Source organism: Trichosurus vulpecula, chromosome 4 (assembly GCF_011100635.1).
Source record: "Trichosurus vulpecula isolate mTriVul1 chromosome 4, mTriVul1.pri, whole genome shotgun sequence".
NCBI lineage: Eukaryota > Metazoa > Chordata > Mammalia > Diprotodontia > Phalangeridae > Trichosurus > Trichosurus vulpecula.
In genome coordinates this window covers 362,700,043-362,726,623 of record NC_050576.1, presented here as the reverse complement: position 1 = coordinate 362,726,623, position 26,581 = coordinate 362,700,043, and the positions used below count along the sequence as shown (strand labels likewise).

At 35.2% G+C, this 26,581-nt stretch overlaps 1 protein-coding gene across 1 annotated transcript in view; it reads right to left on the bottom strand.

The window, feature by feature from the left end:
- Window positions 1-5,175: 5,175 nt before the first annotated feature.
- The window catches only part of GPC5 (glypican 5), a 1,045,029-nt gene continuing 1,023,623 nt past the window's right edge, over window positions 5,176-26,581 (bottom strand). The window contains exon 7 of the mRNA XM_036755769.1: window positions 5,176-5,388. Within this exon, the coding sequence (XP_036611664.1) occupies window positions 5,176-5,388 (213 nt within the window). The remainder of the gene's footprint in view (window positions 5,389-26,581) is intronic.

Genomic DNA, 26,581 nt, shown 5'->3' with positions numbered 1-26,581 from the left:
AAGCTAATTCCACTTTTGAAGAACAGTATCAATTCTTCCTAATAAGGAAATTAAATCTTCATCCCTATAACATCCACCCATTGCTCCTAGCTCTGCCCTGTGGAATAGTATGAAGCAAGCATAATCTGTCCCTTCCCAATGGGAAATTGAAAGGGAATGGTGATGATTGAGGAAAACTTTTGAACTGAAATATTATCTATACCTGGGGAAAGATGCAAGGTCACAATCCAAGAAAGCATGTCAAAGGTTAAGTCAGGTTAAGCACAAAGGTGTCTTGGGAGTAATAGTACCCAAGAAAATGATATGGAAATGAAAAACCTTGGGGGAAGTTCTACAAAAAATCTAAAAGTGAGTTACCAGAGGTGTTGACAAATTGGCTATTTATTTCTCAGACAAAATACATGTCTCCAAAGCTCCAGTTTTGTTTGTTTCTTTTTTATAATGACAGCATATGGTCTTTCCAACTGCTTCCAGGGGAACCTGCAGCCTTGAGGCTACATGTGGTCTTCTAGGTCCTTGGGTACAGATTTTGGACTAAGTCTAAGTTTTACAGAACAAATCCTTTTATTAAGGGGATTTGTTCTATGAAGTTTGGATTCAAAGGGCCATACTTGAGGACCTAGAGGGCCACATGTGGCCTCAAGGCTATAGGTTCCCCATCCCTGATTTAGCCTTCAACCAAATTTGCTATGGCCCCTCTAAACTTACTCATGCTGGTAAGGCCATAGTAGCAGACATAAGACATCTTCTTCATAATAAATCTTAAAATATTTGAAGATAACTCTGAAGACCTTTCTTCTTTCCTGGCTAAATATTTCCCGTACTTCAACATCCTGGTTATTCTCCATTGGCCACACGACAGTAAAGGAATATCCTTTTTCAAATGTTGCATTCTGAAGTAAACACAATTTTCTATGTGGGGTCTCACCAGGCTAAAGTAGGACAACCACTTTCTACGTTGTTGTTTTCCACTAATGCAGTCCAAGACTATTTTTGTACACCATTGCCAAAGCTTGTCTTCCTACTTCCCAAAATCCAGTGGGCATGATCAGAGAGAATATCCTTTCACTGTTGGGAGGAACCTCTATTTTCTTGCTACCTCTTATCTGAGGCAAAGTACAGTTCCCTATCACCTCATAGACTCTGACATTAGTAAAATAGATCTGCTTACTATTCCTTCAGCCCTTTGCTTTTCAAACATGATTCTACTTAATACAAATTGCCTGTCTGATCTTAGTTTAATTATGAAAATAGCCTTATTCAGAAATACTATAGGATAACTGCAATGCGTCATTGCTGATTAACCATTTCTCAGGCTGGACGGTATGTGCCTAAGACTGCTAAAATAGCACAGAATGGTGCTTTTGCATATTTCATGAAGTATTAAGTTTTGTTAAAGAGAAGAAAAAAAAGTTCACTTCCTGGAGACAAAGCAACACAATTACCTCTTGAGGGTCATAGGGGTCACAGTTACCATAGGCCTCATAAAACATGAACTTGACAATGGTTTGAGTTTTCAGAGAAAAACAGAGAGGCAGCCATTGTAAATTTCAATGATATCATGCAACAATGGAAAGCAAAGACTTGGGTATCTGTTCTCATTTCTAAATCCAATGACTACACTTCAGAGCATTTTTTTTAAACAAGCAAACTAAACTTTATCTTATCTATGAAGGAAAAAGAAAGGTACAGCCTTCATTATTCAGTTAGACAACTTATGTCAGGCAATACAGAATAGTTTCATATAACATTTAGAATTTTTTCTGAATCACCAAAATCAAAGAGAAATATACAGCTTTCTAGTAACACAGTTATATTTTGTACAGATCAAATACAGAAATAAACATATTATAGTTGCTATCAGACACATAATTAGAAAGAAAAATTTAATGAATGCCCTCTTTGATGGATCATTTGTGAAATAATTTCTATGATAAAAGATAACCCTTACCCACATCCCCAAAAAGTGCTTGAGTGCCTGTAGGCTAAAGCATTAGAGTTACATGTATACCTGCATGTAACATGGAACACATGAAAACAGAACTATGAATGGTAAATAAGTATCTTGGCAGGTACTCATCAGTATAAAACTAATCACCTTTATATATTTATATGTAGTCAGCAAATATAGGATGATAATACACATACACGCATGTATATGTATATGTGTATATATAGACACATACACGTGTACATATACATATGCATGTATACATGCATGTACACGCATGCATATACATATGTGTGTATATATGCATATGTATATACATATATGCACATGTATATATACACACATACACATGTATAAGTATATATACACACAATTGATATGATTGGGAAATATTTATTTTCTGTATAGTTTTTAAAAATAGGCATTTTGGTCTTGGCAATCAATCTACACATGCACGCACACACACACACACACACACACACACACACACACACAATTCTATTATAAATGCCTGTGAAAAGTGGTTGCTATTCTTCAAGGTCGAAGAGGACCAAAATGACATCCCTATGTCACAGTTAAGGTACAGTGAGTCTGACTGTGGCTAATCAGACCATTGTAAACTTAGAAGGCTGTATCACAGGTCAGGCACAAATAGTCCACAGGAACATTTGGAGTGGAGATAGACTGCCAGCATGGCATGTCTGCATCAAAAAAGGTACTGTGCTTTATGAGCAAAACAGAATTGCAGTAGTTCAAAAGAAATATGAGATGTGCAAATTTAGAAACATCTCCACTTGAAATGCCTATGAAAAGTAAAGGTACAATAATGTACCTTCTGAAGTGTGCAAGGTAGTAAGGTAAATGGAGATTACCATTGGCAAACTTGCTGGCTAACCAGGTTACATGTTTTAAATTACAAAGATATAGTAGTATACCATTACAAAAATATGAAAACTGTATCTAGTAACACAATCTTTGTGTAATTTAGGCCTCTTGGAGCTGCTTCAGTTTGTTTCACCAACGTCCCAAAATAAATGAAGATGGGGAATTAAACCATACCATTGTACAGAAATAGAAATGTGACCCACACTTCCCCACTCTCATTGTCCCACTTCATTTCAGCAGGCTGTCCACAGTGGTTTCCTGCCCGCTTATTAAAAATTGAAAGGTAACAGCTATAAAATGTTAGAAACCTAATAGGCAGCCCATTTACAGCAAATGTGGATTTTTTTTTATGTTTGTCTGGAGTTCTGAAAACCATATATAACCAACTTTTCTTTGTTCTGATGGATGGTTGCTTGTACCATACCTGTCCATTTCAACAGTAATTGAGAACAGGGCTCTGAAGTAAAACTCTGCCCTTGATACCTTGACAAGTTATGACTTTGTGAGAAAACCATTAGTAGCTTAACATCCACAAGAGGCTGTGCTTCATGAAACAAAACAATTATGCCCATAAATTCATAAAAAAATTTTTTAAGCTTATAAATAAATCCAGGAAAGAAGAAAATGTTTTTCTTCCTGGAAAGAGCTGATGATTTGAGCCATAGTTTTGTGTCTATAGATATATAACGTTTAGAAAAAGATTTTTAAGAGTCTTATTCTTACCATAGTGCCACTGAGGATACCCTGTAATCCTCCTAAGCAGTTGTCTTCTGTCCACATGACAGAAACAACCATGTGACAATTTGGGCAAATAGCTACAGACACAAAAGTCTAGCAGGTTGCTCACCTTTGTCCTTTTATACAAATAAAACATTAATAAAATGATTTTTGAAATGATTAGAGGAGGGAATGGTCCGAGAGATAAAATTATTTGATTTGAAAAGTCCAGGTAAAGAAGCATAAGCAAGATAAACAAATTCCACAAGCTAAATTAAGAACACTGAAAATATCATAATGATCTTTTTCCTTCTCATTCTTCTATCATAGTGGCCAATTTGCTCACTTTGGGAGGTTGATTTATCCTCTTATCAATAATTTACTAAAGTTTACCAATGTGCCAAGGCACGCAAAATGATACTTAAGTGACCAGCAACAGCTACCTTCAAACCCTGGGCTTATTACATTTTTTCATCCATTATGAAATCTAGTAGGAAAACATATTTCTTGACAAAAGTGTTTTTAAGCTTTTTTGTTTCTTTTTCTGCAGCGCTGCTTGGCTTCTATTGCTTGAATCATTTGCCCTTCACTAATAAATCTAGAAAGGCTCTCCTAGAGAAGCAACAAGCTGTATGGAATCTTATCTTGTACTTTACCAGGAGAACTAATGATGTGAACACCACTTCCTCTTAGAATCTAATGAGGACTATATCAGATATGCTGGATGGAACTCACTACTTTTTACAAGGATCTGATCAGGCAGAGAGAGAGAACTCTTCTCCTCCTGTTGATACATTATTAACTTCCATACAATTGTATTCAGTGTGCTCAGTTTGGTCCCATGTGAATGCAAAACTTTAAAAAAAATGCATATGACAATGAGGATGTCTTATAAAAAGAAACTGCCATATGTGAAAATGACCCCCCTCCCTCCAAAAAAAAAATGCACTCGGTAAAGCCTGACTGTATAACTATTCAATCATCTGTGTCAGTGTTAAGTGATAAACATGAGCAGCCCAAATACCCCAAAACTGTTTTGCTTAATGTATGCACTCATTATGTCACAATTTTCTGTTTTGGTGCAAACAAACAGAAGTAGAAGATTGGTAGAGTAATTGGAGGAAGAATGCATAGAATTTGAATTCAAATATATTTTTTTTTCCAGTTGAACTTTCCATGTATTTGTTCTGCTCTTCATTTCACTGAACCGAAGCTGACCAGTGAATAAAGTGCAATCCACTTCATTCTCTGATTACACTATAGACTCTAACAAGTATTTTGTTATTTGCACAGGACTAACTATTCTGATTTCAGATTATTTACCACTTTAACATTGGCTACCATGCTACTTTTTAAGATGTTATATTTATGCTTATCATTCCCATACCTCATTATTCCATGCTCAATGATTACCAAATTAACAAAACCATTTCATAAAATTAATCACTGAGAAATGAGCCAAAGAGAAATGAACACAAATCCAGAATATCCACAAACAGATCCAACTGGCCATAGCAACACACTTCCATTCTCTCTAAGTCTACAATTCTTTTAACATTCTTCCTGCTTTTTGTGTACCACAACGATTTCCTTTCAACTCAAGTTAGGCCACATCTTTCATTTCACTTCACAAACTGACTCTTCAAAGAAGGCATTAAAATCAAGGACTTACAGTTTGTGATTTTCAGGACCCGTTTTACTTCTCCGCTTCCTGATCCTCCGCAACCATCTTCATCATCACAGTCTCCACTGACTTGTTCATCTATGCGTCCACCACTGCCCACCTGGAGTAGATCCCATCTCTCAGGTTTTGGAGTGGATCTGCCCTGGAGTAACTAGGCACAAATAGCAAAATAAAATACTAATGACAAAGAGTCTTATGAGGTTTATTTTTTAAACTAAGAATTAGTCATGTGTATCCAGATGTTTCATCTAAAAAATCATAAAACCAGACCTTTTCAATGATTATGATGATAATAATGGGTTATAATACATAAAGAATGTATGGTTTATCTGTGTGAGTATTCCTTTCAATGAAGCACATTACAACTATCTACGACTTAAAATAAGGCTCATTTGTTTTCTTGGGGTATATAACACTTGCCCAAGGTCAGAGAGCTAACAGGTTTTCTGAGGCAGAATTTGAATCCAAATCTTACTGACTATAAGACCAGTATTCTGTCTACCATGCCATGCTATAATAATTATCATCTTTAATGATCATTATTTCTTATGTGTCACTGTCTTGTTAAAAATAGTTATGCTCTGGCATTGAATAAGAACATTTAAAAGCAAACTAAAAGTATTACAAACCAAAATAGAAATATGCCAGTTGTAGTACATTGGCTATAAAATCCATTCTTTCTGAAAAAAAAAAAAAACCAAAAACTTGTTTTTGACAGTAAAGCAATTTTAACATAATAAGAAAAGAAGTGACCAAGAGAATCTCTGCCATCTGGGGATTCCTTGAGGAATTAAGATAGAAGGAAATAAAGTCAAAGTGTCCAGAGGTGAATGTGTGGCACATTATAGTTACGTGTTTCAATCTGAACTTTTTTTTCCTAGAAGAGTGTAAAATATACCAAAACCAAACCCATTTTTGAGACACTGACTAGAGGAACAAAAAATATCAGTAGTTTACAAATTAAATTGTAAACCCTAGGAACTATTAATTATTCTGATCAATAATGGGTCTGAGAAATAAACTTTTTCAAGTACATATCTGAAGCTAGGCAGAAGTAAGGATTAGTAACTCAAACAATAGCCAAGTATATTCTTTTTTCTAAGGGAATTTTTTTTTATTCAAGGTACGCAAAGTACATAGAAGTACATATTAAAGGTACGTAATTATTCTCAAGGCAACTAGTTAGTGCACTAGATAGAGTGCTGGGCTTAGAGTCAGGAAGACCTTCTTAAGTTCAAAATCTGGCCTCAGACACATATTAGATATGTGACCCTGAGCAAGTCACTTAACCCTTTTTACCTCAGTTTTCTCATCCGTAAAATGATCTGGAGAAGGAAATGGTAAACCACCCCAGTATCTTTGCCAAGAAAACCACAAATGGGGTCACAAAGAACAAGATGACTGAACAACAACAAACTATCCTCTTTGTTGGGAGGATATAAAATAACAAGGAGCCTAGGTTGCGATAGGATTAAGGAGACATTCTTTGACCCAGGAGTTGCAAAACTCCCTACAAAAACCTACCTAATAACTAAACTTCATGAAAGGAAAGATAATGCCTTAACTAATCTTTACATCTCTTCCACTAGCAAAAGCAATTCTCTCCATGTAATAGGAAATTTAAAAGGATTTGGTTAAATTGGGGGACAAAAGGAAAGAAAAAAGTAACAATGAAGATCTTTGGGATAACTACAATTCAGCTCTAATTCTTTAATAATTTTCAAAATTGTCTCTATTTTGTAAACAAAACAAACTTTTTTACTTTGGAATGGCTCAGGGATTAATTAACATTAGCTTGTAGTGTCAGGCTTGATTTATATTGTTCAAAGTCACAACCTACTGAATCTTTGTAAGAGAAAGCACTGGTCATGGGATAATTTTTCATTACTCCACACCTTTCTGGAGACTAGCATCAGTAATTTAGATCTTGTACTAACATGGACAAAGTATTTTTTGTATATTCATTTTAATTCAATAAATGTATGCAAGTCACTAACCCAGTCCCTAAAGAAGTTACAGGATCTGTCCATAAGACAATTATGGTCCACTGAATATAATGTAGAGCAAGATGAAAAAGAAGTAGGCAAATTACAATCTGCTTTGAAAAATCTAAGGATGTAAGAATCACTTCTGTATTGGGGAGCAGGGAAAGTTACTCAAAAGAGGTGGCATTTGAGTGGGATTTCAAAGATTGCCTATTTTTATTAGCAAATATTTTCTTATGGGCTGATTTTCATTCTGAGTATTCTTATGCACAATGGAATATTCCATTTTGAATATCATTATACAATTTTTCACCCTTTTACATTTTATTGGATTGTTTAATCCATTCATTTTAAAACTTAAGAGATTTAGGTTTTTATTTTCCTTCATTTGTCACTATTTTTTAAACTAATTAGAATTTTTGCCTGCTTTCTTTACAAAAACAATACTTTGTCTCTTTATTTACTTTAAGGCAACTCTAGTCCCATCTGCTCTTCTCACTTCTAAGGTCCCCTCCCCTATTTTACCTCTTTTTGTATTTCTGCAATTCTCCTTAATGTATTACTTTCAATTTCTTCCTTATATCTAGTTATCTATTAATTCTTTCCAACTTTTCCCTCTTCTCATCTTGGAGTCTACAGAACAGAATTATTCTGTCCTTCTCCTCACCCCAGAAGGAAATGTGTTTCTTGTTCAGAAATTTCTCTTTCAAGAGTTCTACATAACTTTCTTGTATTATTTCTTACAATAGGATGCTCAAGGTTTGTTGTTGTTGTTGCTTGACTTGTATTCTTTTGTGAGACCTATAATCCTTGACTTATCACTTGTTTTATTTTTGAGATTGATGTTTTTTCTTATATAGAGAACACTTTTGTATTACTTTTCACTTCTCTTCTTCTATAATTTCCTTTGCTTCCATGAATTTTCATGCCCAAATCAATTCTTTTCTCTTTTGTTTATTTGGTAAGGTTTGCCATCATAGATTTGAGTTTTCCTATTCTGCTGTGTGGATGAAAAACACTTTTTGCAATCCTTGTTTCTCTTCAACCATTCAGGAATACCCTGCTATTGTACCATTCTCTCTTGAGAATCCACAGGGTCCTTTGTCACTTCAGGTTTTGATTTTCTATCCTTAGAGTATTTACTCATAGATATCTGGCCTCTTTTACCAAGTGTAGAGACCACATTACCTCCTCTTATTAATATCTTCCTTTTCCTTCCTACTTGTGTTCAATATTTTTAACAGAATATTTCCCTGACATCTTTGGTAATTTTAATATTTTTTCTTTAATTCCTCTATGACTCACTTTCTGACTTCTTGAAGTTAATTTCCCAGGGAGCAGAGACTCCTACCAGACTCCCCCCAAGCTAGCCAGCTGATATTTCACCAGCCCCAATCTCTGCTCCAAGTGACTTCTCTGAGGAGGGCATAGCTGGCTCCAGCTGGATGTACATCCCCTTTTTCAAGTGTACTGGCACCAGAAGCATATTAATCTACATCAGTTCCCTCCATTCTTCAGTTCTCTGGCTAAGTTGTATTGCAGTACCCTGCTACACTACAATGCCAGTCACAGCAAGTTTCTGGCTTTTAGGGTTGGCAAAGAGTAGAGTGAGATATAGTTGAGCACAGTTTCAAGCCTATTGTAGGCCAGAACATGTTGGGCAGAGGGGTAATGGGTATGAAATATGTTAGGGATTAAGGTTTAGCCTTACCTGTCTTTAGTTCATCAGATTTTTACCTCATTAGCATTCTTGGTGTCTCAAGACTATCAAGATAATTGAAATTTCTTTATCTCTTTTTTAGAATTTCTATTTTGAAGAGGTTTGAGAGGTTAAGAGTAATGGATAAAGTGTCTAGTCCCTCCTTCTCTTTGGTCACATCTTTGTTTATAGGAACATAGGGCAAGCAATTTCCAGTTATAAGAGCAGAATGTGCAAATAGATATGTTGAAGTAGGAAATTAAAGGACAGAGTAGAACATGGCCCCATCACTGAAAGTGACTTATGCTTCCATAAATGTAATTGTTTTTTAAGTCTTCTAGTGAATCTTGCTATTTAAAAGAGTAGTATACATATATATGTGTGTGTGTGTGTGTGTGTGTGTGTGTGTGTGTGTGTATGTATGTATGTATATAGAAGCAAATAATCACACCCTCCCCGCCACATTGATTTATTAAATCATCTGGATTTTTATGTATTGTTTTTGCCAAATGTGGAACACATCTGGTGTTATCATTATTCTATTTGTTTTTAAACTGCTTGTTTCAGGCAAGACTATGTACCATTGGGAAAGTTTAAGCAAATAAAATACGGTGCTTTAGAAGATTTAATGAACTGATGAAATGATCTACCTCAGAAACACACACATTTTCTCTACTAGGTCACTTATTCATCTTGGTTCAGGAAACAGTACAATTCATGTAGCACTAGTACGTAAGTGTTAAAAGACCCAGGTTCTACTTTCATTTCCAAAACTTGTTTGGAAAATCATCTAATTTCTCTGTTTACTTATTTATCAATGTGCTTTTTTCATATCCCTTTTTTTTCAAGGACTGATTCAATCTATAACTGAAAGTATTGATTGAAAATCAGTAAAACATTTGGAAATTCTGTTAAATGGCTATTATAAGCAATGTATTTTGGCCACATGCAGAATAATTCAATATAACACATTTTAAGACTGCTTTAGACTCTGAACTTATGACCAACATGACCTTTACTAGTAATTGCTGGACTGTGAATAGAACATGATGTTCCTTCTGATCACTTATAGTTATTCAAGTTCTCATGGTGCTTTCTGAAAGAATCATTTTTGAGATACCAAGGAAATAATTTAGATATCTGCATATAAGTGCAAAAATTAGATCTAACCCAGTACCTTTTAGGGTGAAATCTAAAAACAAGTACCACCCACAGCCATGTCCCATTATAAAGCTAGCATCTTCAAAGTTCCCCATAGGTTTTAGGGCATCTGTATTTGAACTCCACTTAATGATTAAATGTATTAGGAATCTACATTTTTCTCACTCTCTTGAGTGACTTGTTAAGATTTTAAAATTATTTTTATATGGTTGTTGATTCTAAAAGCTCTCCAATTCTGAAAGGTCTTTTCCCTCATCAAGTAGGAGGTATCTAGAATTCATTAAAATGTGCCCGAAACCCATATTCTCATATAGCAACCTAAATAAGCCATTCATATTCTGAAAAATGAGCCACTTTTGTTACAGAATAAATAAAACAAATACACTAAAATATTATTCATCATCTAAGTCAGAAAAAGCAATCTACTTTATAAAGAACAAGAATAACTGAAACTGATGATCTTCAAATATATATCCTCAACCTTGACCGCCTCCATCCCATACATTGTTGAAGTGTTATCTTAAGTCCTACTTCCTCTCTTAAATCTTACTTAATCTCTCCAGACCACATTGATCCCTCCTTCTTTGGGATGCTTTTTGTGCCTGTCTGTACTACTCATCTGACAATTAATACATACTGTTTTGTATTCATAGTTAACTTGTCATGTATCAGGAACAAAGTCTTAGGCTTCTCTGTATTTGCTCTTTACTTGTTAATGAAGAAGGGTAAAATAAATGTTTGATTTTAGAATGGAATCTTTGGAACTAAGAAAGGTAAGTGTCCCTGAGTTTCATTTTTAAAAAATATACTTCAATACTATCATTGGTTTAGGTATTCTTTGCAATGATGCAATTCCCAACTCCCCTATGCAACCATACTCAATTTCCATGTTATTTTTAAGGGCATTAGCAGACCTCCATTCATTCAGGTTTATAAACTTCTCTACTGAAATGTTCAACTTCTCACTCTTTTTCATTCCATCTATCTAATGGACTACCAAATTGTCAGTTCTACTTCCAAAACATCTTTCATGTCAGACCCTTTCTTTCCACTCCTTCAGCTGCTACTACAAATCCAGGGTTTAATTTCCTTTCACCTGGGCTATGGCAGTAGTAACCTATTTGGACTTCCTACCTGAAATTTTCTCTTACTCAAATTCATCTTTCATTAAGATGCCTTAGTGACCTTCCTAAAGTGTAGGTCTGGCCACATCATCCCAACTCAAACTCCATCAACTCCCTATGAGCCTTAGGATCAACAATCAATTCTGTCGTCTTTGACATTCAAAGCTCTTCAAAACCTGACCCTGACATAGCTTTCTAAATCTATTACATATTATTCCTTTTTACATACACTATGGTCCCGCCAAACTCATGACCTTACTATTTCTTTTTTTTCCTTTTTTTCTAATTACATGTAAATTTTTTTACATTTGCTTTTTTTTTAAAATTCCAAGTTCCAAATTTCCCTCTCCTCTTCTTCCCCCTTATCTCATTGATATCTTCACCCCATATCTCATTGAGAAGGCAAGTAATTTGATATAGGTTTTACATGTCTAGTCATGTAAAAGAGATTTCCATATTAGTCATGTTGGGAAAGAAAACATAAACAAAATAAATCTAAGGAAAATAAAATTTGTAAATTCAGACTTCATCAGTTCTTTTTTTGGAGGTGAATAGCATTTTTAATCCTAAATCCTTTGGAACTATCTTAGATCATTGTATAGCTGAGAATAACTAAGTCATTCAGAGTTGATCATTGCATAATACTGCTGTTACTGTTTACAATCTTTTCCTGGTTCTGCTCATTTTACGTTGCATCCATTCACTTAAGTCCTTCTCAGTTTTTTTGAAATCATCCTGCTTGTCATTTCATAAAGCAGAATAGTCTTCAATTACACTCATATACCACAACTTGTTCAGCCATTCCTCAATTGATGGGCATCCCCTCAATTTCCAATTCTTTGTAACCACAAAGAGGTCTACTACAAATATATTTGTACATATAGGTCCTTTTCTATTTTTAAAAAAAATTTCTTTTGGGTACAGACCAGTTGGAAAAACAAATGACCTAGAAAATAGACCAAGGAGAAATCATGTGAAAATTATTTGACTACCTGAAAGCAATGATTAAAAAAAAAGAACTAGACATCTTTTAGGAAATTACCAAGGAAAACTGCCCTGATATCCTAGAATCAAAGAGTAAAATAGATATCAAAAGAATTCACTAATCATTTCCTGATCTCATGATGAAAAATTCCAGGAGTATTATAGACAAATTAAAGAGCTACTAGGTCAAGGAGGAAATATTTCAAGTAGCCAGAAAGAAAATTCATATCATGGAGCCAGAGTTAGGATTACCCAGGATTTAGCAGCTTCTACACTAAGAAAGCAGAGAGCATGGAATATGATACTCCAGAGGAAAAAGAAGCTAGGATTACAACCAAGAATAATTTACCTAGCAAACCTGATTATAAGGCTTCAGGGGGAAAACTGGACATTTCAAGAAGCTGAAAACTTTCAAGTATTCCTAATGACAAAACCATAGCTGAATAGAAAATTTGACTTTCAAATATAAGACAGTTTTCCTCTACCTCTCTTATTTGATTTAAAAAATTTCTTTTTGAGCTCTTCCATGAATTTTTTTTTGGGCCTTTGGCCAATTTACATTTTTCTTTGTGGCTTTGCATATAGCTATTTTGATCCCATTGTCTTCTGAGTTTTTGCTTTGGTTTTCCCTGTCACCATAGTAACGTTCTATGATCAAGTACTTTTTTTGTTGTTTGCTCATTATTCCAGCCAATTTCTTGACTTTTAAATATATGATAAATTCGGACTCTGCTCCCAAGGTTGAGAGGGCACCATCTCAAGCTTCACGTTTTTTGTGCTGCTTTTATCAGAGCTGGTTCTGGGAGTCTGTAAGTTTTCAAATCTGCCAAGGTCATATGACCTAAAGGGATATGTGGTTACTTTTCCTCACCTGTGCTCTGGTCTTCATTGTTCTCCACACTGGAAATGTGTCCAGTATCCCTTCTCCTACTAGTTAGTGCTTTTTTTTTTCTTGCTCAGAGACTGTGACTTAGAACTATGTATATATGATGCAATAGAGTCCTGCCCCCAGTGCCAGCAAAGGGTCTCCTGTAATCTCCTTCTAATCAATTATCTGACTCCCTTACCATTTTTGGCCTGAGAGCTCCAGAAGCCACTGTCATCACCATTTCAGTCACCCCTAAGGCTTGCTGCTAGCTTTCCAGAGTGGCCTGTGCTGAACTGCACTCCCCTATTGCCCCCAGTGAGAAAGATCTGTCTTGCTGAACTTCTAAGTTGCTGGGTTGGAAAATTGTTTCATCACTCCCTTTTGTTGTTTTTGCTTCTTCTTATTTTGTTTTGAGGTATTGTTTTAGTGTTGTTTGTAGGGAATTTGGGAGAGCTTAGGTAAATCCCTGTCTTTACCATCTTCCATCTGTTTCTAACATATGGCTCTCCATCTCTAATCTCTGTGCCTTTTCTCTTGCTGGCTATCCCCTTTTCCTGGAAGGAACTTTTTTCTTACATCTTCTTAGAATCTGTGGGTTTTCTTCAAGACTCAGCTCAATTGCCACTTCATAAATGTGGCCTTTCCCAATTCCACAGTTGCTATTACCCTCCTAAATCACTTTTAAATCTATTTTGCATGTACTTATATATGCCCATGTTTGTATTCATCAACAGAACACAAGATACTTGAGAACTTGTCCTGTTTCATTTTTGTTTTTGTATTATGAGTACTTAACAGTTCTAGGCACATAGCAGATAAGTGATTTGTAATTAGGGTTTCGTGGAAGCTCTAGGTATCCCTAAAGGCTTGTAGCTTGATTTCAAGGGGTCTGGGAACTGGGATGGTGGATGGGGGTTGGGGGTGTAATGGCAAAGTGATACCCATAGCAGCTGCTATGAATATGCATAGGCATTTCCAGGGTTGGTTTGCAAATTACAAAAAAAACTCTCTTCCTCCAAGACAAAACTAAAATATTTATTTGGGACATTACTATTAGGATACCAGAAGGTAAGACCTAGCAAGGTATTCCTCACTAAACCAGGGAGCACCAACCTCTCAAGCATTCTTTAAGTTACCCTGGACAACCAAGTTCCTGTAGGCAAGTTCCTCCTTTGCCCACCTGCTTCGCTCTCTGCCCATATCTCTCCCTCCAAGCAATACAACATATACTCTTTCCAATCAAAGACCTGGCACTTAATTGGCTTAGTGCTGAGAAGCTTGGAAAATAGCACTTAATTAGAAAGGTGTGGAAATACCTATGGCCCAGAGTCCAATTGGCTCTGCTTCAGGGCTTCATGTGAGGCCTATTAATGGGCTGGGAAGATCGTATATCCCATTACCCTTACAAGAGGATGGAGGAAAAAAAAACCTGCATCTTTATTTTCAATAACTTTTGGCTTTTTTGGTAATCAAAGGTATTTTATATTATTTTATTTTATTTTATTTTAATGTGTTAGTCAATAATCATTTATTAAATATTTATTATATGTTAAGTACTCTGCTAAGAACTGGGATACAAAGAAGAGAAGACAGCCCTTGTTCTGTTCTCAAGAAGTGCACAATTTGATGAGGGGAGACAACATACAAACAGCCATGTACAAATATGCTTGTTACACGATAAATCAGAAATAATCAGAGGAAAGGCACTAGAATTAAAAGAGATTGGGAAAAACCTCCTGTAGAAGGTAGGATTTTAGCTGGGACTTGAAGGAAGCCAAGAGGTTGAGTTGAGGAGAGAGAACATTCCAGGCATGTGGAACAGCCAGTGAAACTGCCTAGAGATAGAAGATGGCATATATTGTCCATAGACTCCACCAGACTACCAAAGGAGTCCATGATGAATGAATGAAGTTAAGAGCTACTACAGTGGATTCTTAATTCATTCTTGCAGCTGCCCACCCCAAGTTTAACACTGAATAACTTCAAGTGCTCTTAGCAGTTCATACATATTATTAGAGAATGGAGGTTGCCCATTGGTTATCTATCATTCTTTAAAAAAAAAAGGTTTATTGATGTCATTTGTTTCTCCACATCAATATAATTTTTCTCAGAATCTCCCCATCACAAAGAGCAATTTCAAAAAGCAAATTATATTCTTTAAATAAAAAGAGAAGAAAAAACCAGCACAACCAATCAATACACTAAAAAACCCTGAAAATGTGTATGATGTATCACAATCATAGACCTCCCATCTTTGCATAGAGTAGAGAGGTATCTTCTCATACCATATGTATGTACATTTGAATACTATTATGCTAAACTCTTATCAGCTAATGATCTATCAGGATTCCAGAGAATTAATAATGCAACATGCTACCTACCTCCTGATAGAGATAGAAAACTCAGAAGGCAGAATTATACATATACATGCACATACATACACACACATATGACATTGCCAATATAGCAATTTGTTTTGGTGGACTATACCTGTGTACCATGGGCTATGGGTTTTTGTGGTGTTTCTTATTGTTTGTTTTGTTTTTGGTATTCTCAATGAGGGAGGGAGGGAGGGAGGGAGATCTTGGGAGGTAAGAAGGAAGATCTTGGCTGAATGAAACAACATATTGTGTGTACATGTATATATGCAGACACATGTATATATATATATATATACATACATAGGCATTCACACATATACATGTTCATATGTATTTGAATATTCATATATGTGTATATATGAAGAGAACCTCACTTGTTACTAGGTTAGCCAGTTTCCTGTTTAAGCAGCCCTGTAAATTAACAGCTTTCCTCACATGGAACCCTAATCAGCTGCTCTACAATCTCTAAACATTGTTTCTGGCTCTGTCCTTTGTGGCTAAGCAAAAAAATTCTTTGTCAAGATAATCATTCCAATACTCAAGAGAGCTTTTATGTCCCATGCATCCCCAAATGTTCTCTTCTCCTGGATAAGCACCAACAATTCTACCAACCAACTCTTATTTAGCATAGATTACAATAACCTCACCATTGCAATTCCCTTCTTCTGAATGCATACCAGTTAGTCACTTTTCTTACTGTAATTGATGTCTAGACATGACTGAAGTACTCCAGATGGAGTATGATCAGGGCACATTACAGTTAGACTGTCATTTTGTTCTGGACACTACTCCTTTATAAATGTAGCCTACGATTATATTAGTTCTTTTTGGCTGCTTTACCAAGCCACAGACTCATATTGAACTAACAGTTCATTAAAACTTCCATATCTTTTTTGTGATCTAACCTTGTCTTTCCTATCATAAACTTGTGAAATTGTCCTTTTGAATCCAAGTATAGTCCCTATTAAATTTCACTTTATATTTTCCCACTGTTTTTAGAATGTGTGTGTGCACAGAATGACAGAGGGAGAGAGACTATATATGTATGTATATACATTTTAAAAACAATGGGAAACATAATAAAATGAAATTTAATAGGGACCCCACACACACACACACACACACACACACACACACACACACTTCATCCTCGTGTCCAGTGTGGTATTTTTTTTTTCCAATCCAACTCTTTCTCATTTGAAATAATGTTAAGAATTTCATCTGTTTTTCAAACCAAATCATTGGTAAAGGTGTTGAAGAGCCCATGTGAATGAGGATAGGAGACTGAGGCATTCACCCAAAGATGTCTCTTCAGGTTACCATCAATCCTTTCATTCTTTCAGCATGGTCATTTAACCAGTCTTGAATCCATTTTACTGAATTATCGTCTAACTGAACATCTTTCTATCTTGTCTACAAGGATGTCAGTGAGTTCAATTTCATCAAATGCCTTGCTGAAATTCACACCTCTCTTGTTTAAGGCATCTCCTTTATCTTACAGTCTAGTAACTGTGTTTTTAAAAGGAGAGATTATTCTAACAGTTATTGATGAAAATGGCCTGATTTTCCATGGCAGTTTGTTGCTTTCCAAATGCCCATAAACTATCCCTTTGTAGTAAAAAATGCACTGGCTTGAAATTAAGAAGACCCCAGTTAGAATAATGCTTTTGAACAGCACTAGTATGAACTTTGGTAAATCTTTTGTTTTCCGGGGGACTCAGATTCTTCATCCTAAAAAATAAAGACGCAGAATAAGAGGACCTCTGACGTCCCTTCCAGCTCTCTATATACGAGCCTAATATTCTTTTGCATTTTTTTAAGAATTTTACAAAGAATCTAATTTGAGTTCCCTATCATACAATTAGAAGACAGAGTTTCATTTTTTGAAAACTGAGACATTTGTTCTACTCTATAAAAAAAATAGTGATTTCCACCAGCCATATGCAAAAATTGTTCTCATTACTTTATAATCCTACCTCACACATAGCCCATCTCAGAATTATCTCTAGACCTGTATGCACCATAAGTTCAAAAAGTATTGGAAGCCTAGGTTAACTTTTCTGAAATCCTGAACTCTTAAGCAAGTTGACCATTGACAGGAGATGAGTCCAAACTAGTTTCTTAAAGGAGGGCATAGAGGTAAGAACAGAAATATATATATCCTCTCTTCTCACCAGCTCTTTCTGTAAACATGCTCAGAAATAATCTGAGAAATTTTGTCTATCTGCAAACCAAACAAGTTGAAGATACCACAGCAGCAAGCATGTAAGGCAAAAGAAAAAACTCAGGGCATAGTTTTCCCTTATATTATGCAGTTTCTCCAGTCAGTCGATCAACTCAAAATAGTGTTAATGACTAATGCTTCCTGCTTGTCTTTAATTGGTTCAGGAAGCTAATTAGAGATCTTCTATATCTTGGATGATAAGTTTAGTGGGTGGAATTTCTGATGACTCTGTACCAAGTCGTTTTCCCTCAGCTGGTGAATTAATCTCTCAATAGACTCAATTGAGTTTTTGGTTTTTTTGTTTTGTTTTGTTTTTCAACCAGCTGGCAGGATCTTACACTTGGAATGATTCTCCAAACAGTTACAAGAAAATATGACAATGGAGGGCTCCCAAATGTAATATGGCTATTGTGAGAAAGAAAATCATTCATCACCCTTTAAAAAATACCCAGAGGTACAACAAACAGATTATGTTTTAAAAAATACTATATAGTAATATATCATAGAGTAACTACATAGTAATATGAATAGGTATCAGCATAGCACAGTGAATGCTGGCTTTGAAAACCAAGAAGACAAGGATTCCAGTGCTGCTTCTAATACATAGAGACCTATCCTTTGACAAATCATTTAACTTAGTGTTCTTGGTAAGTGGTCTCTAAGACAACTAGTGTTTTTTGCTTCTTTGTTTATTTAGCTGAACATCAGGTTAATTTGTTAATGTAAATTCCAACATTTAAATATAATAGCACATTGAACAACCAAATTCCCAATATAAAAATAACGGAAGTAGGGTCTTTCTTCATTTAAATTTTATAGCATTTTTTAATGAAACTCTCACTTTGCTTTTTATTACAGTATGTATGCTCTTTATCTTTGGTATTAAACTCCTTGAGGATAGGCACTGTCATTATTCTTGCCTACACTATTTTAAAAGTCTTGTATATATTAAGAGCCTCAATATATGTGTTTTGAATACATAAACAATTTTCATTGTCTAAATAATTTAAAAAAATATTCAATTACCATGAATAACGAAATAATTGACATGTATTTATTTTTTAAATTTATTTATTTTTAATTTTCAATATTCATTTCCACAAAATTTTCAGTTCCAAATTGTGTCCCCATTGCTCCCCTCCCCGCCACCCCAAGATAGCATGCATTCTGATTAAACCTTTCCCCAGTCTGCCCTCCCTTCTATTACCCCACACTCCCCCTTTAACCCTTCCCCCTTAATTTCTTGTAGTGCAAGGTATATTTCTATATCCCATTGCCTATATATCTTATTTCCCAGTTGCATGTAAAAACAATTTTTAACATTTGTTTTTAAAACTTTGATTTCCAGATTCTCTCCCTTCTTCCCTCCCACCCACCCTCATTGAGAAGGCAAGCAATTCAATATAGGTTATAGATGTGTTGTTATGCAAAACACTTTCAAAATAATCACATTGTAAAAGACTAATTATATTTCCCTCCATCCTGTCCCACCCTCCATTTATTCTATTTTCTCCTTTGACCATGTCCCTTTACAAAAGCGTTTGCTTCTGACTACCCCCTCTGCCAATCTGCCCTTCCTTCTGTCATGCCCCCCATCCCCTTCCTCCCTACTTTCCTGTAGGATAAGATACCCAATTGAGTGTGTATGTTATTCCCCCTTAAGCCAAATCTGAGGAGAGTGAGGTTCACTCATTCTCTTTTACCTCTCCCCTCTTCCCTTCCATTATAACAGTTTTTCCTTGTACCTTTTATGTGAGATAATTTACCTCATTCTATCTTTCCCTTTCTCCTTCTCCCAATATATTCCTCTCTTTCCCCTTAAGTTTATTTTTAGATACCACCCCTTCACATTCAATTCACCCTGTACTCTCTGTCTACATATCTATGTATATTCCCTTCAACTGCCCTAATTAGGAGAAAGGTCTCATGAATTACAAATATCATCTTTCCATGTAGGAATGTAAACAGTTCAATTTTAGTAAGTCCCTTATGATTTCTCTTTCCCGTTTACCTTTTCATGCTGCTCTTGATTCTTGTATTTGAAAGTCAAATTTTCTATTCATCTCTGGTCTTTTCATCAAGAATGCTTGAAGTCCTCTATTTCATTGAATATCCATTTTTCCCCCTAAAGTATTATGTTCATTAGATGGGTGGATGATTTGTGGTTTTAATCCTAGCTCCTTTGACTCCAGAATATCATATCCCAAGCCCTTTGATCCCTTAATGTAGAAGCTGCTAGATCTTGTGTTATCCTGATTGTGTTTCCACAATACTCTATTTGTTTCTTTCTGGCTGCTTACAATATTTTCTCCTTGACCAGGGAACTCTGGAATTTGGCTACAATATTCCTAGTAGTTTTCTTTTTGGGATCTTTTAAAGAGACAATAGGTGGGTTCTTTCTGTTTCTATTTTAGCCTCTGGTTCTAGAATGCCAGGGCAGGTCTCCTTGATAATTTCTTAAAAGATGATGTCTAGGCTCTTTTTTTGATCACGGTTTTCAGGTAGTCCAGTATTTTAAAAATTATGTCTCCTGGATCTACTTTCCAGGTCAGGGGTTTTTCCAATGAGATGGAAGACAATGTGAATTTTTTTTCATTCTTTTGGTTCTGTTTTATAATTTCTTGATTTCTCATAAAGTCATTAGCTTCCATTTGCTCCATTCTAATTTTTAGGGAATTATTTGCTTCAGTGAGCTTTTGGCCCTCCTTTTCCATTTGCCCAATCCTGCTATTTAAGGCATTCTTCTCCTCATTGGTTTTTGGACCTCTTTTGCCATTTGGGTTAGTCTATTTTTTAAGGTGTTACTTTCTTCTGTATTTTTCTGGGTCTCCTTTAGCAAACTGTTGACTCATTTTTCATGATTTTCTTACATCCCTCTCATTTCTTTTCCCAGTTTTTTCCTCTACTTCCCTTGCTTGTCAAAATCCTTTTTGAGCCCTTCCATGGCCTGCAGCCAATTCATATTTTTCTTGGAGGTTTTGGATATAGGAGCTTTAACTTTGTTGTCTTCTTCTGGTTGTATGTTTCAATCTTCTTTATCACCAAAGTAAGATTCTATGTTCTGAGTTCTTTTACACTGTCTGCTCATTTCTCCAGCCAATTATTTGACTTTTAAGCTCTTTGTCAAGGTATGACTCTGCTTCCAGAGTGGAGAGTGCTCTGTCCCAAGCTTCAGGGGTTTTGTGTAGCTTTGTTGAGAGCTATTTCTAGACCTGTAAATTTTCATTCTTCTGAGGTGGTATGATCCAAGGAGAGGTGTTTACTCCTCTCCTGTCCTGTGCTCTGGTCTGGGAGTGACCTCAAACACTCTTCTCTGCCCTGGAACTGTGAGGAGGTCTCCCTCTCCACAGCCACCTCAAGCTCTGCCACAGAAGTGCTCCTCCTCACCCCAGGACTGCCACCCGGGCCTGTGACCCAGATCGAAGCAAGGCAAAAAAAGAGAATCCTACCTCAGTGCCAGCAAAGAGATCCCTGTGTTCCTGCTCTGATCAGATGCTTGATCCCCCCACAATCTGTGGACTTGGAGCTTGGGAAGCAGCTGCTACCCCTCCTGCTGCTGCTGCAACCACAGCTGCCTCCACTGCCAACTCCACCATGCCCCAGGGCTAGGGCCAGACTGTGCTCTTCTCTTACCCAGGTCTGATAGAGTTTTCCCACTGACCTTTTACCATGTCTTTGGCACTTGTGGGTTTAGAAGTCTGGAAATTGTTACAGCTGCCAGTGATTCAGTGCTCTGAGGCCTGCTCTGGCCTAGTCTGTGGTGGTGTGGCCCACACTGGGCTGCTCTCTGCGCTCCACACTGTGCAATAAACCCTTCCCATCAGCCAGCCTTCCAGACTGTCTTGGGCTGTAGACTTGTTTCACTTTGTCATTTTGTGAATTCTATAGCACTAGAATTTGTTTTGTGTCATTTTTACAGGTATTTGGAGGGATTTGGGGGAGAGCTCAAGCAAGTCCTTGCTTTTACTCCACCATCTTGGCTCTGCCCCTTCAACATGAATTTATTAACTGCCATTAAACACTTGGGTAGGATAAAAGTAGAGGTACCAAAAAACCAAAACAAACCTGCCAGTCTGTATTGTAGAGGATGTTTCTTTACCAGGAAATTCCCTATAGCAGTGACATCACAGGACCAGTTCCTATCCCTGTCCTTACCCTTCAATATTTTCTCCTTAGTCTTACAGCCATATAGACATTTATAGAGGAAATAAATATGTGTATAGAAAAGATTAATCAATAGATATATATTCCCATATATCAATTTGATTAAGTATCCTGGATGTCTTGTACTCTTAGGAATCAATACCACTGATGAAAATCTACAAGAAAAAATTTAAATACTGACAATGAAATTGGAAAGAGAAATCTGAAATCACAAACAGTGCTATGTTTATCATGGCAAATTCCTTAAGTCATAAATAATTAAGTATAACAAACCATTCATCTATAGATATTTTATTTTGTGATAAAACTATTAGTTACTAAAATCTTTATGGAAAGATTTTAGGCAAAATCTTAAAAAAATATGAACTTGCAATTTATAAAAGCTCATAACTATTTAAAATGGAAATTTTATTCCTAGCTACATATGCGATATTTCAACATTTGCTTTTGCAACCCAATTAAAACAACATTTCTACATTCTTCTCTTTAATTATAGTCTTGCAGTCTCTCTTGCTAGATTCTTCCCATCTCATTCTTGCCTCCATCCTGCCATGCACCTTCCCATATATTCCCTCTTTTTTTTTAGCTTTACCTTTTTTTTTTTAGCTCATTTACTACAATTTCTCTACTGTTTCTGTTTCAAAGTGGGGTGGGGGTTTGAATCAATGTACTTCATTCATGACCTCAAACCTACCTATGCCAGAATCATACTTGAAGTTATATCAAAAGAATAAACCTCTCTAAATATTCTAACTCTCCCCAACCCACTTTTTCAGATGTCATATTATATTAAGTTGAAGAGCCGCAGAGGTAGTTTCGTTAGGATTTATTGTCAGGATTTGCTTTAAGGTTGAGCCTTCTGATTTCAACTCCTGTTGCTCCAGCAACTTGAAAGGTCACTGCTCTGGTGACATATGCAATACAGTCCAGCAATTTATTAAAGCACTGCAATTTTACAGGTAGAACACTGAACTTAGGAATAACTCATTAAATATTCTCTCTGGATTCTACAAGCTTGCATGTGGATTATGCTCCAGAGAGGCAAACCTATTTATCATCCTCCACTCACATTTTGCCAGCTTCCATTTTGAAACCATCAGATTGACTGTAATTGGCTAAGGCTATAATTGTTCTGGTTCTTGATCCCTTCTGTAATATAGAGACAGCTCTATCCCACAGGGATGATAACAGTAAAATAAACAAATAAATAAATAAATAAGCCCCCATATGACATAATATTATTAACAGCCTCCATATTATGCATATATAAAATTGAATGGAACACAAAGCAAAAACACAATAGCAAAATGCATGAGAATAGAGAAGAGAAGGATTTTCCATTCTCAAACTGTGAAACTCCTATGAGTAACATAGTAGAAGACAAGAAAGTAAGGAACTTCTCTAAGCATCAGCATCTCAGCATTTTTTTTAGAAATGAGGGTCAAAAACAGAACTTATTGTGCTTCAGGGGAAGTTAAAAATCAAAGAAAGCAATTATAAATTTGAAAACACAATAGCAAAAATTGACATTGTTTAAAGATTTAACTACATCATACTTAAAGGTGCCATCAAAAATGAAATCTGTAATTCCAATACACAATATGTATATAATGAATAAAATAAAGGAGAAGTTAGTGAGCTACAGGGGGAAATAAATAGCAAAACCATAAAGATTTGAAAACTCAATGTATTTTTCTCAGAATGATAAACATCTACCAAAAAGATAAACAAGAAAGAAATTAAAGACCTGAATATAATTTTATAAGGGTCAGATATGACTGGCCTCTGGTATTTACTGATTGGAAATAGCAAGGAGTTTATGTATTTCTCAGTTGTCATGGTATATTTAAAAAAAATTGACAGTGTACAAGGGCAAAAAAGAGAAACAAAAAGAAAAACACCACATTAGACTTCCTAAAAGCAAAATATTAAATAATCCATTTACTGACAAAAGCACCATAAAATTATATTAAAGTTTTCTACGAAGAAATCATTCAAAATTAGAGACAAGCTTCATCTTAAAGAAGTGGGGAGGAGTTAAAGAACAAGTCATGGAAAAATGGAAAATTTTTTTTTCTAAAAAATGACAATAAGAAAAAAATCTCAAACCTTTTGGAATGCAGCCAAACAATAGAAAGGGGGAAATTTATACTCTAAAACTTTTCATCAATAAAAGAAATAAAGAAAAGATCAGTGAATTGGGGAACCATCTAAAAACAGCAAACAAAATATATAAAAATTCCTACTGAAAATAAAAGAAGATTTCAGCAAAATTAAAAGTGCAAAAAAGCAGTGAATTGATAAATAGACAAGACATTAACTAATCTGATTTTAAAAGACAGGGAAAAGAGTTTACCAATAAAATAAATTAAAAAGAATTCAGCAGAAATGAAGAAAAATAAATGAATACTTTTCTCCAAATGTATGTTAAGAATTGATAAAAAGTAAAATAGGTGAATATTTATTAAAAAAATGTAGAATGCTTAGAATAATAGAGCAAGAAGTAGGGATTAAAGAATGCTATCTCAGAAAGTGACGTTGAACGAATCATTAATTAAATCCTAAAGGGAAAAAAAGTGCAGGAACATACAGGTTAATGCTATAAAGTGTTCAAAAACCATTTTTAATATTATACAAACTCTTTGAAAAAATAAGGAATAACACCAATTCTTTTTTATCATAAAAATATTACAGGATTGTTATGACGATCAAATGAGTTAGTATATATAAAGTGCTTTTCAAACCTTAAAGGACAGTAAAAATACTCATTGTTATGATTGTTGTTATTATCACTGTTATCATTTATTACCAAGAAAACCCAGTAGGAAGAGATAGACAATCTGTTCAAAATAACTATAGAATTGTGTAAAATCAGGGAGCGCATCTATAAAGACACATAGAATACAGTTACTAAAAAGATTTTCACAATAACAGACCCCACTAATTGGAAAGATATTAATAGTTCATGATTTTGTAGCAACTAGCTTAGCTATATCTATTTTTAAATTGTTTTGTTCCTTCAATTGTGTTAATATCCTCAATTTTTATTTTTCCCTACTTCCTACCATTTCTTTCATAAATTGTATGCTTTGTTGTCCAGAAGATATTAGCTAGTTGTTAAGACCTGTCTATTCTAAATGTTCTTAGGTAACTCTTAGTTTTCTGCCCTTCTTCAGTCTATGATAGAATTTGTACATTTCAGAAATATTCAGATATAGCAGACATCCTGATCTCTCTAATACATAAATATCTGTTTTCCTGTTCACTGATGTATATTAGATGTTTTTGCTTTATTAACTTGTTGAAAACCACCCCATAAAGGAAGTGGTTTTCCCCAATTGACCAAATGCTTAATGTGACTCTGGGCAAATCTTACCTGTTAAATTAAACAAACAGGGGAGAGGGATACAGAGAGAAATGTAAGCAATGTAAAAAAAATCAATAAAATATATTTTAAAACCAGAAGAAAATAAATTAAAGAAACAGTTTTATATCCCCCCATTCCATTTGACTCTGCCACTGTAATAAAAATTATTATACCACTTATTTTATTTATTCCATGTATTATTATATACAATGAGACTACTAAAAGCATATATTAAAGAAGTAGAAAAAATAATAAATATCCACCTGGAAGAATAGTATTGAATCTTGAAAGGACATTATGGAGAGAAATGGGAGGGAATAGAGTCTAGCATTATCAGATCTCAAACTATGCCACAAAAGAGTATTAATCAAAAGTATTTGGTACTAATTAGAAAATAGAAATGTTGATTAAAGGAACAGATTAGGAATATAAGATCAAAAACACACAAAAATAGTTGCATAGAGTCTGATAAACCCAAAGATCCCTACAACTCATGTAAAAACTGATTGACAAAAAGCTGCTAAGAAACTGGGAAGCAGTCTGAAAGAAATTAGTTTTATACCAATAGATAATACCATTTGCCACAGTAATCTTCAAATGGATACATGACTTAGAATGGAAAGATCATATCATTGTAGAAGAGATCTTAAGCAAATAAATGATACAGGGAATTATTGAAATTAAAATGGACAATTTTGATTATGTACATTTTTAAAGTTTTTGCAGCAACAATATCATTCACTCCATCCTTTCTAAAATTAGAAAAAAATAGTATTGAGTAAAAATTTATAGCAATTTTCTCTGATAAAAGTCTGATATCCAAGATATATTCAAGTATGTAAGTTGTTTTTACCATGCCAATTTAGTAAATATCTTTTGTAAGTTCTGATTCTGTCTATTGAGTGACTATTCATGGGAAGCACACTGCGGGAGGGCGGGGGTGTGTGCAAGGGATGGAGGGAGGGGCAATGAGCTATAGTTTTAGGTGTGGCTAACCCCAAGTAATTCTTGAACCTCAAAATAGCTCCTTTGTGTTGTATTCCATGGTTACAGAGTCTTTTTTATGTTAAACCATTAATATTCCTGGTACTTTTTGGTTGTTTTGGTTTTCTAAGCAAAAAGAATGAAAGACTAAGTCGACTTGAATTCGTAGCTGTTAGCAAGTAGTGTAGACTTTTTGGCAAATGAGAGAGCAAGTCGCTGATGTAGCTCAGAGGGAATATTGTTGTTGAGTCAGTTGGTCATATCATACTTTTCATGACACCATTTGGGGTTTTCGTGGCAAAGATACTGGAGTAGTTTGCTATTTCCTTCTTTTGTAGATAAAGGCAAACAGAGGTTAATTGACTTGCCCAGGGTTACACAGCTACTAAGTGTCTGAGGCCAC